The sequence below is a fragment of the Mustela nivalis genome, assembly GCF_964662115.1.
Source record: "Mustela nivalis genome assembly, chromosome: 4".
Lineage (NCBI taxonomy): Eukaryota > Metazoa > Chordata > Mammalia > Carnivora > Mustelidae > Mustela > Mustela nivalis.
In genome coordinates, this window is record NC_139023.1 from 101,379,075 (window position 1) to 101,394,371 (window position 15,297).

Genomic DNA, 15,297 nt, shown 5'->3' on the forward strand with positions numbered 1-15,297 from the left:
AATCCAGTTTCTGTTTTATGTCCAGTAATATGCGAGGGGATTTTTCTTAATGGTTTTTGCACCGGAGTTTGTTTTGCATGTGGAGGAAAAGTCACAATTCTTTACTGTAGTCAAGAAATAAATATAATACAGAGATGACATGATTACACATTTTTAACTTCTTTCATTAGTTCTTTCTCATATTTTAACTTTTTAAAAGATTTATTTATTTATTTGAGAGAGGGCATGTTGGGGGCTGGTGAGTGGGGAGAGGGGCAGAGGGAGAGAATCTTCAAGCAGTATCCCTGCTGAGCACAGAGAACTGGGGCTGGATCCCACAACCCATGAGATCATGACCTGAATCAGAGGCCTAAGGGACTAATTTACTCAGAAGCCATATTAGTTCTTTAAAAAAAAAAAAAAAAAAAAAAAAAAAAAAAAAAAAAAAAAAAACCTCCATGGAGAAGAAATGCCCTTAGAATTATCACTATGCTATGTTTACTGATGTCACTTCTGTCACTGCTCTTTGGATTTTTAGTTAACAGACTTTGAGGGGACTGTTTTAAATTTACAGAAAAAAAAAGAACAGATAGTACAGCATTCACATATTTTTCCACTTCTTTGCTCATAATTTACCCTATTTTTGACGTCTTGCCTTAATGTGTCACATTTGATACAATTGCTGAATCAGTATTGATATATTATTATTAACTAGGTCCATTAACTAAGTTTACATTAAGGTTCACTCTTTGTTTTGAGCAGTTCTGTGGGTTTTGACAAGTGAGTGATGTTATGTATTTACCACTGTAGTATTATTTGGAACAATTTCACCACTCTAAAAAATCTGCTGTGCTACAACTATACAGTCCTTTTCCCAATCTCCTCACCCTGGAAATCAGTGATTTTATTTTTAACTGTCTTGATAGCTTTGCCGTTTCCAGAATGTCATATAGTTGGACTAGTTGGAATCATAGAGTATGTAGGCTTTTCAGACTTTTTCCTCTATGTCTGTTATGGCTTGATAGCCCATTACTTTTCATCACTAAATAACATTCCAAGTTTTGGCATTTTGAAAGGTGCTAAAGAATATTATTTAAAAGGCAATCTCTTTCTGAATGGAAATCTACCAAGTGCAAAACAGAAATGTAGCCTATATTTCAACTGGGTTTAAAACAAGAAGGCACACTGACTGGAATCTAAGGCTAATGCTTTTTAAATTTTCAGGGGAAGTGCCAAGATTTTTCGTGCATTTTATGTATCTGGAAGTTTGTAATATCTCTGAATTCCCTCCATGTGCTGAAATAATATTATTTATAACTCACAATGCTCCCAGGATTTAAGTAATATTATCCCTATTTTATGATTGAGCAAAAAGAGGCAGAAAAATGAGATTGGCCAATAACTTGGAAATGATTGAATTGAAATTTAAACCAGATCATTCTGCCTCCTAGGTTAATGCTCTTTCCAGTATGCCATTATTATACCACTTTCCAGTAAATACCTTAAATGCCACTAGACCAATAGCTGGACCAATAGAGCTAGGCTTTAAGCCTACTATGCTCATCTCCCTAATTCATTCCCACCCTTTATAAACCAGAGACTTTGAAGTTTGAAAACTTTCCAATTAAGAATGATAGATTAGGGCGCCTGGGTGGCTCAGTGGGTTAAGCCGCTGCCTTTGGCTCAGGTCATGATCCCAGGGTCCTGGGATCAAGTCCCGCATCGGGCTCTCTGCTCAGCAGGGAGCCTGCTTCCCTCTCTCTCTCTCTGCCTGCCTCTCTGTCTACTTGTAATCTCTGTCTATCAAATAAACAAATAAAATCTTAAAAAAAAAGAAAAGAATGATAGATTATACACATATGTCTATCTCTAATCCCTTCCGAAACATCATTAAAGAGAAACAGTAAGGGAAAGAAAAAAATATAATTCTAAGAACAAAGAATGTAAGAGAGCATAAGTAGAAAAGAAACAACAAAAATTGAGAAGACAGTTATATCACTAGTAACTTACTTCATAAAAAGCAAAGACAATTGAAACCTTTCTGTAAAGGAGAATACTAGGAAGAAGCAAGCCAGTTCTTGATGCAGAGCATAAGAAAGTCCCAGGAATTGAAAGTGAATGAAAATGAGGCAAAAAAACAAAAGAAAAGAAAACAAAAAACCCAGAAGAATAAGTTCAATGTATCCATAAGGAGTAGTTTCATTTCTCCCACCCCTGGAGATCTCTGCACCAACCTTGCTAGTCATGTGTCTATCTATTCCTTTGCCATCTAGTAGAAGACTGAAAGATAGGGGAAGATCCAGGTTTTGTGGGCCTGAAGCCTAAGCAATGTAAAGTGGCCCTCTCTAAGAAGATTAAACACAACATGGGGGCTTAAGTGGGTACGAGAAGAATAAATGAAAGAAGATGGGATTGGGAGGGAGACAAACCATAAGTGACTCTTAATCTCACAAAACAAACTGAGGGTTGCTGGGGGGAGGGGGTTTGGGAGAAGGGGATGGTATTATGGACATTGGGGAGGGTATGTGTTTTGGTGAGTGCTGTGAAGTGTGTAAACCTGGTGATTCACAGACCTGTACCCCTGGGGATAAAAATATATGTTTATAAAAAATAAAAAATTATATTAAAAAAAAACAATATTGAGAATGAGTAAGGAGATCATAACAAATTCCAAAACAAAAATGATATACTATTTTAATTTTAAGTGTCAGATATATCTATAGTTTTCCTTCTTTTTTTCTACATACTCAATGATGATCTCTTCATATGACAATAATTGCACATTTTTTTAAAGATTTTATTTATTTGACAGAGAGAGACACCGCAAGAGAGGGAACATAAGCAGTGTGAGTGGAAGAGGGAGAAGCAGGCTTTCTGCGGAGCAGGGAGCCTAATGCGGGGCTCAATCCTGGGACCCTACGATCACGCCCTAAGCCAAAGGCAGACACTTAACGACTGAGCCACCCAGGCACCCCTGTACAAATTTTCTATACAAAAAATAGATCATAGTTTTTCTATTGGCATTGTTAGTTGAATTTTTTTTTATTATTGATAGTGGGAATACATATCCCATATGACTTAACACAGGTAATACGCTCCTGTCATGGTGCTACAGATTTCTTTCCTACAAATACAAAAATGCTATTTTGTGAAATTCCTATCATGTGAGAAAAAAAGTTAATGATGTACTTATAACTAACTTAAAACATTATCAAGTATATTCCTAGAAGGAGAGTATTTCTCTTTTGATCAGACATCAGTGAGAACCAGATTCTCTACTTACAACTTTACATGTCTAAAGTTTGGAAGAATTCGGGGCGCCTGGGTGGCTCAGTGGATTAAAGCCTCTGCCTTCGGCTCAGGTCATGATCCCAATGTCCTGGGATCGAGCCCCGCATCGGGCTCTCTGCTCAGCGGGGAGCCTGCTTCCTCCTCTCTCTCTGCCTGCCTCTTCACCTACTTGTGATCTCTGTCTGCCAAATAAATAAATAAAATATTTTTAAAAATAATAATAAAATAAAGTTTGGAAGAATTTTTAAGTCCCATTTTTTGCTGTGTTTATTTCAGCTCTTTCTCCTACGCATAACTTCTGGTGCTAGGACATATCGTATTGCATTATAATCTCTGCACATATATAGTGGGTGATGGGAATATTTCAGGAAGTCATTTCTAGAGCAATAACTTTACTGTACTGTCAAACATAAACAAAGCCAAATACTAGTTAAAGTGGTAAGGACAGGTTCTAATCAGTAATAAATATACTGTTACAATAAAGAAGAGTCCAACGTGAACAATTTGTACAATGGTAACTGGGCATTTTAATGGGAGAATGAGGGAAGAGGTGGGACTGGGGTGAGGAGGGGCTTAAAAGATGCATGAAAATGAAAAATTAAAAAAAGTAAGAAGGAGGACTTTGGTCCATGTGAAACCCATCTAGGATTGCTAACTGGCACTTACTGGAGTTAGGTTTTACCTTCCCACAGAGACTGGGAGACAGAGACCCTATCTTCAGATGTTGACTGGAACAAACAATAAATTATATTGGCAACCTGACTTTTCTCAGGCAGGTACTTTAAGGATTGGGGGTGGGAGGTACAGTCATCCTAGGGATGTGGCCTTGAACCATTAAAGACTTTCCTAGCATTTCATTCAAGGGTTTATAAGCCAAAGTTGAGGCATAGCCAAGAAAGGGCTTAAAGGAACCTGGCTAAAGTTTCTTCAAGGAGAAAATATTTTATCAATATCCTGGAGTGACTTCAAATCACAAAAAATACATCCCATTAAGCCAAACTAATTGTCTATTCCTAAAGTTTATTCCTAGTTATATCTCAAAGTGTCCCCAGCCACTATAACATTGCCTAACATAAGATGAAGTATAGTAGAGGGAAGATTGGTATAAAGACAGAAATCTTCACTGTTTGTGGCTCAAATATCTTTACTTTTGCAAATTTTACAAAAAAAAAAAAAAAAGACCATAACAACAGTAAATTTGGAGGGGTATTCTTTGGAATAATAGAACTGAAGTATCTTGAAATTCAGAGTTAACAGCATAGAGCAGAGAGCAAAAGTGAGGGGATGTATGTAGTTAGAACCCTGGAACTCTCTGGGGCCAATGCTGGCAAAGATTAGTTTAGACAGAAAATTATTCTCTGGAGAGGGAGAACGTCCCCAGGAGGAGAAATTCCTTACTTAGCAGCCTTCTAACAAATGACCATGTCCTGAAGATACCCAGTAGTGGATCTACCTGTCACTAAGACCTGCCACATATACAATACTTCCAATCTAATTTTTAGTGCTGTTATTTTAAATAGGTAGAATCATAGATCACCAAACCTCTAAAGAAAATCTCCCCAACTAAAACACAGACAAACACAAGCTGAATACAGGAATATCCTCAGAAAGATAATTATGAGAAGTTATTGCAACTGTGAAAAATCAGATTTTTTTTTTAAGTAACAAAGAACAAAAAAGATTTACTGGAATTGACTGGAAATGCAGTGAGCTTTCTAATAAGAGTTAGATGATAAAGTTTAGGAAAAATCTCAGAAAGTAAAACAAAAATACAGATGAAAAGTAAAGAAAATGCAAAATTATTAGAAAATAAATTCAGGATGTTCAGAATTTTTTTTTTTAATAAGAGAGAAGAGGAAAAAAACAAATTACTGCAGACATCAAGCAAGAACTTTGTTAGGTGGAGGATTACAAAAGGACTGCCAAATACCTTGCATAATGAAGTAACATATTTACATATATCATTATGAAATTTTATAACATCGGGGATCCTAAAAGCTTACAGAAAATAGGAAAATCACATACAAATGATTTCAACTGAGAATCATATCAGCCTTCTCAGAAGACAATGAAGTACTATTTTTGCCTAACTCTAAACTGAAAGAATTCAACCCTAGAATGCTATGCCTACTCTGACTCTTAGTCAAAGGCAGAATAAATATTTTAAAAGACAAGGAGATTTCAAAATAATTTGGTTTCTGCACATGCTTTCATAGAAGCTGCTGGAAAATGTGATTGAGTAAATCACCAAAGTGATGGAGTAAATCAAGGAGTAAATAATGTCTTGTCTCTCAAATTAGGGATCAAATACAGGGGAGAGCCAAAGGGAATTGGATGCTAGTAAAGAGAAGTGCCAGGACAATAGCTGTTCACTAGATCTTGGAAGCATTAGAGCAAAAGAACAGAAGTCTTCAGGAGAGATGTATTTTCCACCTATTCTGGCCCAAATGAAATATGAGATGTATTTTATTATTTTGGAAATAGTTCGCTCTTTCTGAGAGATACGATAGTAATGTATGAGGATAAATCAGGATTTAGAGAAGTTATTTTTTTCAGAATCACAAAGTTCTTCATGGAGCTTGGAATCAAACCCAAGAAACCATAATCTAGGGTACATGATTTATTCATAATGCATTAATCAAAATTATAATGCAAAATAAAAAAAAGTAGTGCCTTAAGATAACAGATGACTTTTTAAGAATAATTGCTATTTTGATGTAGTTTACAAAATACTTTTTGCATAATATTTTGGTTATGATAAAGGACTTTGGAAGGATTTTGAGATGGATAGGTGACATGAGTCAAGTGAATGAGAATGGGGTATCTGCCAGTACTGATCATCAGGGTAAAATTGAGGTGATGCCAGTAAATTCTCAAGATTCACTGTAAACCTTTTATGGTATTAGTAGGGTGTTTTGGAAGCAGATACAACTGGCTTTTCTATTGCTAGTGATTTAACGAATGAACTACAACCTGTGATCTGGGTCATTGACTTGACCAAGCTTTTACTGGGTGACAGATTTGTCAGACTGAGTTAAGCCCTGCAGATGCAAAACCTATGGTCTGAAATTCTTCCTTTGGAAATTAACAGTGTTAAATGGATCAACTTTGTTTTAAATGGGTTTTCTCACTTTAGCTTCAAATTTTTGTCTTAACCATATTAATTGGAATTTTTCTAAAGTGAATTCCCCAATATCTATTCTACTTTGAAAAAATAGACTACTATCAGAGTAAATGAGGCAGATTCTTAAATAAGATGTGTTATATTCCATGATGTTTAAATAATGATATACTGAACAATCCAAACATGTCTACTGTGTATATGTATATATGTGTATATATGTAGATGATAACAAAATACACATAAAAATATATGTATATATTCACATATGTAAATGTATATATATCTGAAGGTATATAATAACATAAAATACTCCCACCATTATAATCATATATGCTGATTAATATCTGTACTATATCTTCACTGACATCTTTTGTAATTGGTTATCATTTTAGCCATATTGGATACATGCATTTAGGAGATTGTGTTTTTTAATGAACATACCAATTCAAATTCTGAAGGTTTGCTTTTTAAAAAAAAAAATCCCTATCTAGAAATTGACATTGAACGCTGTGTACGGGAATCAATCAACCTATTCTGCTGGACTCCTAAAAGTGCTACTTACAGACAGCATGCTCAACCTCCAAAGCCAGTTCCTGATAGCAGTGGAGTCAGAAGTTCGACACCTTTTTTCTCCACTGAGTGTCCAGATCCTCCAAAAACAGATTTGGTAAGTATCTACAGATTTAATTTATAAACTCTGAAGGCAGACAGTTGTTAAAAATGTAGTGTAGCATAATTTTTGCTCATAATAATGTTATCACTTATGTCTTTTTAACTATTTTCTAATATATGATTATATTTATGCAACTTTAGAAAACCTTTATGTCTATTTAGTTTTACAGTTAAGAATATTGTTTGATATATTCCCTCAGGTAGCAAGCTTCACATTTTGTCCCAGGGTCCTGGGATCAAGACCCAAGTTAGGTTCCCTGCTAGGGGAGAGGAGCAGGTGGAGTCTGCTGCTCCCTCTGCCCCTCTCCTGCTCCTGTGCTCATTCTTTCTCTGTCCCTCTCAAATAAATAAATAAAGACATCTTTTCTTACACTTATTTTATCATTTTTTGTCTCTCAATTTTTTAATTTAAATTAATTAACACAGTATTTTATTAGTTTAAGAGGTAGAGTTCAGTGATTCATTAGTTTCGTATAATACCCAGTACTCATTACATCGCATGCCCTCCGTAATGCCCACCATCCAGTTATTCCAACTCTCCATTCCCCTCTCTGATTATGTCTTATTTTTCCCTCCCTACCCCATTGATCCTGTTTTGTTTCTTAAATTCCACATATAAGTGAGAGCATATACTACTTGTCTTTTGCTGATTTACTTATTTCACTTAGCAGAAATCCCTCTAGTTCCATCTGTGTTACTGCAAATGGCAAGATTTCATTTTTTGATAGCTGAGTAGTATTCCATTCTCTATATATACCACAACTTCTTTATCCATTCATCTGTCAATGGTCATCTGAGCTCTTTCCATAGTTTGGCTATTGTGGACATTGCTGCTATAAACATTGGGGTACAGGTGCCCCTTCAGATCAGACATTTGTATCTTTGAGGTAAATACCCAGTAGTGCAATTGCTGGGTCATAGGGTACCTCTATTTTCAACTTTTTGAGGAACCTCAATATTGTTTTCCAGAGTGGCTGTACCAGCTTGCATTCCTACCAACAGTGTGAGAGGGGTCCCCTTTCTCTGCATGCTTGTCAATATCTGTCATTTCCTGACTTGTTAACTTTAGCCATTCTGACTGGTGTGAGATGGCATTTCATTGTGGTTTTGATTTGTATTTCCCTGATGCCGACTAATGTTGAGCATTTTTTTCATGTCTTCTATGAAAAAATATTTGTTCATGTCTTTCGCCCATTTCTTGATTGGATTACTTGTTCTTTGGGTGTTGAGTTTGATAAGTTCTTTTTTTTTTTAATTTATTAAATTTTTTTTAGTGTTCCAAAATTCTTTGTTTATGCACCACACTCAGTGCTCCATGCAATACATGCCCTCCATAATACCCACCACCATGTTCACCCAACCCCCCCCCAGTTTGTTTCTCAGATTGTAGACCTTTATCTGATGTGTCATTTGCAAATATCTTCTCCTATTTTGTTGGTTGTCTTTTGGTTTTATCGACTGTTTCTTTTGCTGTGCAAAAGCTTTTTATCTTGCTGAAGTCCCAATAGTTCATTTTTTGCCTTTGTTGCCCTTATCTTTGGAAACATGTCTAGCAAGAAGTTGCTGTGGGCAAGGTTACAGAGTTTGTTGCCTGTGTTCTTCTTTAGGATTTTGATGGATTCCTGTCTCACATTGAGGTATTTCATCCACTTTGAGTCTATTTTTGTGTATGGTGTAGGGAAATGGTCCAGTTTCATTCTTCTGTGCATGACTGCCCAATTTTCCAAATACCATTTGTTGAACAGACTGTCTTTTCCATTGGGTATTCTTTCTTGCTTTGTCAAACTATCTTTCCTGCTAGTTTATCATAGAATTGAGGGCCCATTTCTATGTTCTCTGTTCTGTTCCATTGATCTTTGTGTCTATTTTTGTGCCAGTACCATACTGTCTTGATGATTACAGCTTTGTAGCAGAGCTTGAAGTCCAGAATGGTGATGCCACCAGCTTTGGTTTTCTTTTTCAAGATTGCTTTGGCTATTTGGGGTCTTTTCGGGTTCCATACAAATTTAAGGATTGTTTGTTCTAGCTCTGTGAGAGATTTGATTTATTTATTTGACAGAGAGGTATATAGCACAAGTAGGCAGAGTGGCAAGCAGAGGGAGAGGGAAAAACAGGCTCTCCACTGAGCAGAAAGATCAACATGGGGCTCAATCCCAGGACCCAGGGTTCACAACTCAAGCTGAAGGCAGCCACCTAAGCAACTGAACCACCCAGGTGCCACAACAAATGCTTTTTCTATATCTGTTGAGATGATTATATAGTTCTTGTCTTTTCTTTTCTTAATGTAGTGTAGCCCATTGATTAATTCACAGATGTTGAACATCCTCACAGCCCAGGAATAAACCCCAGTTGGTCTTGGTAAATAATCCTTTTAATGTAATGTTGGATCCTATTGATTAGTGTCTTGGTGAGAATTTTAGCATCCATATTCATCAGGGATATTGGTTTGTTATCCTCCTTTTGGGTGGCGTTTTGTCTGATTTGGGGATCAAGGAAATGCTGGCCTCGTAGAAAGAGGAAGTTTCCTTTCATTTCTGTTTTTTTGAAACAGCTTCAGAAGAATATGTGATTCCTCTGGGAAGCCATCAGGCCCTGGACTCTCATTAGGAGATTTTTAATTACTGCTTCGGTTTCCTTATTGGTTATGGGTTTGTTCAGGTTTTCTGGGTTTGTTTGTTTGTTTGTTTCTTTGTTTTCTGTTTCACTTTTGGTAGTTTATATGTTGCTAGGAATGTATCCATTTCTTCCAGATTGCCTAATTTGTTGGCATATACTTCCTCATAATATGTTCATATAATTGCTTGTATTTCTTGGAAGAAGAAATCTCTCCTCTTTCACATGATTTTATTAATTTGGGTCCTTTCTCTTTTCTTTTTGATAAGTCTGGCCAGGGTTTTATCAAACTTATTAATTCTTTCATCAAAGAACCAACTCCTAGTTTTGTTGATCTGTTCTACTGTTCTTTTAGTTTCTATCTCATTTATTTCTGTTCTGATCTTTATTATGTCTCTTCTTCTGCTGGGTTTAGGCTTTATTGGCTGTTTTTCTCCAGCTCCTTTAGGTGTAAGGTTAGGATGTATATTTGAGCCCTTTCTTGGTTCTTGAAAAAGGCTTGTATGACTATATACTTTCCTCTTAGGACCACCTTTGCTGCATCCCAAAGATTTTGAACAGTTGTTTTTTCATTTTCATTTCTTTCCATGACTTTTTAAAAATTCTTCTTTAACTTCCTGGTTGACCCTTTCATTCTTTAGTGGGATGCTCTTTAACCTCCATGGATTTGAGTTCTTTCCAAATTTTCTCTTGTGAATGAGTTCCAGTTTCAAAGCATTGTGGTCTGAAAATATGTAAAGAATGATCCCAGTCTTTTGGTACCAGATGAGACCTGATTTGTGAGTTAATATGTGATTTATTCTGGAGCATGTTCCATGTACACTTGAGAAGAATGTGTATTCTGTTGTTTTAGGATAGAATGTCTGAATATATCTGTGAAGTTCATTTAGTCTAGTGTGTTATCCAAAGCCCTTGTTTCCTTGTTGATCTTCTTCTTAGATGATCTGTCCATTGCAGTAGGTGTAGTGTTAAAGTCCCCTACTATTACTGTATTATCAATGTGTTTCTTTAATTTTGTTATTAATTGGTTTATATAATTGGCTCTTCCCATCTTCGGTGCATAAAGATTTACAATTATTAGATTTTCTTGTTGGATAAACCCTTTAATTATGATATTGTGTCCTTCCTCATCTCTTATTACAGTCTTTGGTTTCAAATCTAATTTGTCTGAGACAAGGATTGCTACCCCAAATTTTTTTATTGATGTTCATTAGCATATTATTTTCCTCCCCCTGACTTTCAATCTGAATATGTGTTTGGGTCTAAAATGAGTCTCTTACAGATAGCATTTCGATGGGTCTTGCTTTTTTATCAAATCTGATACCCGTGTCTTTTGATTGGAACATATAGTACATTTACATTCAGAGTAACTATTGAAAGATATAAATTATGCCATTGTATTGCCTGTAAAGTTACTGCTTCTGTATATTGTCTCTGTTCCTTTCTTGTCTGTGTTACTTTTGGGCTCTCTTTGCATAAAGGATCCCCTTTAATATTTCTTTCAAGTCTGGTTTAGTGACCACAAATTCTTTTGGTTTCTGTTTGTCCTTTATCTCTCCTTCTATTTTGAATGACAGCCATACTGGATAAAGCATTCTGGGCTACATATTTTTCTCAGTTAACACCCCTAATATACCATGGCAGTGCTTTCTGGACTACCAGGTCTCTGGGAATAGGTCTTCTGCCAGTCTGATGTTTCTACCCCTGTAGGTTATAGACCTCTTGTCCCAAGCTGCTTTCAGGATTTTCTTAGTCCCTGAGATTTGCAAGCTTTACTATATATGTTGAGGTTTTCACCTATTTTTATTGGTTTTGAGGGGGATTCTCTGTGCCTCCTGGACTTGAATGTTTGTTTCCTTCCCCAGATTATGGAAGTTCTCAGTTACAATTGGCTCCAGTATACTTTCTGCTTCTCTCTCTCTCTCTTTCCTCTTGTTTTGGGACCCCTATAATTCTAATATTGTTTTGCTTTATGGTATCACTTATCTGTCAAAGATAATCTCCCCAGTAGTATTTATCTCTCTTTTTCTCAATTTCTTTTACTCCATCATTTTGTCTTCTACATCACCAATTCTTTCTTCATTTATCCTAGCAGTTAGAGCCTGCATTTGGGTGGAGGGGATAAGTATTTTTTTTTAATTTGTTTAAGATTTTATTTACTTATTTGACAGAGAGAGAAAGAGAGTACACACAAGTGGGGGGGGGGTGACAGAGAGAGAGAGGGAGAAGCAAGCTCCCCACTGAGGGGCTGGATCCCAGGATCCCAGGATTGTGATCTGAGAACAAATATGGTTAAAATGTCTATACCACCAAAAGCAATCTACAGATTATGCAATCCCTATCAAAACATCAACATCATTTCTCACAGAACTAGAACACACAATCCCCAAATTTATATGGAACCAAAAAAAGACCCCAAAGAGCCAAAGTGATCTTGAAAAAGATAAAAACTGGAGGTCTCACAATTTCAGACTTTATGTCATATTACAAAGCTATAATAATCAAGAGTATGGTAGTAGCATAAAAACAGGCACATAGATCAACAGAACAGAAGAGAAAGCCCAGAAATAAACCCACAATTATATGGTCAACTTTTTTTAAAATTTCCTTTCAGTGTACTAGAATTCATTGTTTATGTACCACACCCAGTGTTCCATACAATATGTGCCCTCCATAATACCCAACACCAGGCTCACCCAACCTCACCCCCCGTCCCTTCAAAGCCCTCAGATTGTTTTTCAGAGTCCATAGTCTCTCATGATTGCCCTCCCCCACCAATTTTCCCCAACCCCCTTCTCCTCTCCATCTCACCATGTCCTCTGTGTTATTTCTTATGCTCCACAAATAAGTGAAACCATAGAATTGATTCTCTCTGCTTGACTTATTTCACTCAGCAAAATCTCTTCCAGTCCCATCCATATTGATGGGTATTCATCCCTTTGATGGAGGCATAATATTCCTTAGATGATAAGGACAACATCTTCCTTATCCATTCTTCTGTTTGAAGGGCATCTTGGTTCTTTCCACAGCTTGGCAACTGTGGCCTGCTGCTATGAACATTGGGGTACAGATGGCCCTTCTCTTCACTACATCTGTATCTTTGGGGTAAATACCCAGTAGTGCAATTGGAGGGTTATAGGGAAGTAGAGCCTCCATTTTTTTATTGCATCTCATTAATAGCCTTTGTGATTTCAACTTGATTAGATTTTAGGTTTTTTGACTTTTCCAGAAATCGATTCTCTGGTGTCTTCTATGCTTTTTCAAGCCCAACTAGTATCTTTATAATCATTATTCTAAGCTCTAGTTCTGACATCTTACTCCTATCCATAGTGATTAGAACTCTAATAGTCAGTATTGCCTCTTGTTCTCTTTTTTGAGGTGAGTGTTTCCATCGTGTCATTCTGTCCAGAGAATAGATGAACAAGAGAACAAAATACTAAAATGACAACAAGGTCCCCAGAGAAATATACTCTACAAAATCAGAAGAGACCCAAAACTTAAAAAAAAAAAATTAAAATTAAAAAGAGAGAGAGAGAATATAATCAAACAGGTGAACAGAGCAGAGAAATGCACTAGATTGTATTTGGTCTGTTTGTTAGAAAACTAGTTGCCAAGATTGTAAAGGAAGAAAAATATATGTACAAAAATAAAATTAAATACAATGAAAGGATATAACATAACTATAAAAATGAAAAATTAAGACATAAAAAAAGAGTTGATAAAATAAGAAATTGCTTGAAAAGGAAAGAGAAAAAAATTAAAATTGAGACTAAAGAATCATGAGAAAAAACAAAAGACATGAGTTCTATATACTATTTTCCTGCAACTCTGGAGTTTTGTAGTTCTGTATGACCAGTAAACTTAGTCTTAGTAGGATATTCTTGCTGATCTTTGGGTCAGGCAAGTGAGGCTGTTATGCGGATTCTCTGGTGTCTTTGACTGGGCAAAATTGTACTGCCCTTCCCAGGGGCTCAGGCTAAGTAAGCAGCTCTGATTGCTCTATATGGCTTTTATTTCTTGAAGACTTAAACCCCACTTTAAAGTATGAGAATGAAAATGGCTACCTCCCTATTCCCAGGATAAAAAGTCATGCTCCCTACTCCTCAGTGAGTCCTCAGGGAAAAGCAGTCAATCACTCCTGTCTCCCTGGTTTCCATCCACACTTTGTGCTCACCCAGCCTGTGACCAAGCGCTTCCAACTCAGACACACAATCCCACTTAGAGCCTCCAAATCCTGTAGACTTCTGTGGCACACATACACACTGCTGCTCCTGGGGGAGTGCAGGGTGTCACCCCATGGTTCTGCCATTTTGGGGTCACCTGCTAGGAGAATGGTCACCTGACAAGGCCACGGTTCCTGGTTTATGGCAACACCAAGCTGAAAGGCCACTCCTGGACTTGCTGATTGGAGACGGCTTCCCCACCCCAGTGCCTGGGAACTCTGCTGCTGTCAGGCACCCACATTCTTTCTGTGACCCTGGCAGTCCTGAGACCACACTGTCCCACCTACGATTCCACCCTGCTTGGCCACCTGAGAGCCGTTCAGGCACAAGGATGTCCCTCACTGGAGTAGACTTCTAAACGTTCTGATTTTGTGCTCCACTGCTATATCACTATATCACTTTCCAGAGAGTCAGCTTATGGAGGCTCTCTCCCCCAGTTTACAATTTATTTTTCCATATATCACCTCAGATTCATTTCTCTGAACCTCCTACCTTGCAAAAAGTGGGTTGCTTTTCTATTTGTAGAATTGCAGCAATTCTTTTCTTAAATCTCCAGTTGAGTTTGCAGGTATTCAGAATGATAGCTATCTAGCTGAATTCCTAGGATCAGACTAAACTAAGTTCTCTTACTCCTCTGTCATCTTGAACTCTTCTCTCTCAGAGTTCTTAATACATAAGAATAAGAATATATACTTACTGAGTGCTGATTGACCAAAAAAAAAAAAAAAAAAAAAAAATGTGTTTTGAAAATCTCTGCCAGTCAGGTTTTTTAACATTATTTATTCTTTCTAAATACTTGGTTTTATAAATATGAGTTGACTAATCAATATATCAACTATAATATTTTCCATGAAATTAAATGTCCATATATATGGAAATTTAATATATATATATATATATATATATATATATATATATATATATATATAGAAGAGAGAGAGAGAGAGAGAGAGAGAGAGAGTTTGTGCTTTAGATATCTTCAATTTAATAGGATAGGCTCTAACTTGTAATGATAAAATTTTTTCAAATTTTCTCTTATATATGTAAAACAATAGATTATGCTGCTAGATTTTTTTGAAACTAGATGTTTTTGCAAGAATTTGCAATTTTCACCCCTTTGTTCTTTCCATGATTTTTCATGTTACCAAAATATGAGGGCATGCACATTTTCTCATTATCCCATTATGATCAAATTGTATTTATTAAAGATAGTTATGAACATGACTCTGTAGTTGAATATAATTTTAGTAATTGCAGTCCCTGCAGAAATATTGATGGTAAATAGGAAAGCTGATACATGAAAAATGGTAAGATATTTTGAACATCTTAAGAAACAAAACTAGAATAAGAACCTACACTAGTAAATAAATATTTACATTATAGTTTCCCAAAAGT

The 15,297-nt window shown here is 36.3% G+C and overlaps 1 protein-coding gene and 1 long non-coding RNA gene across 3 annotated transcripts in view; one reads left to right on the forward strand and one right to left on the reverse strand.

Moving 5' to 3' along the window:
- Window positions 1-15,297, forward strand: part of TBCK (TBC1 domain containing kinase) — a 206,151-nt gene that overhangs the window by 135,560 nt on the left and 55,294 nt on the right. For both annotated transcript variants that reach the window (XM_082729169.1, XM_082729170.1), the window contains exon 23: window positions 6,886-7,061. In XM_082729169.1, coding sequence (XP_082585295.1) covers window positions 6,886-7,061 — 176 coding nt within the window. The remainder of the gene's footprint in view (window positions 1-6,885; window positions 7,062-15,297) is intronic.
- LOC309863940 overlaps window positions 1-15,297 on the reverse strand; it is a 193,968-nt gene that overhangs the window by 114,572 nt on the left and 64,099 nt on the right. The gene's annotated exons all lie outside the window — the stretch shown is intronic.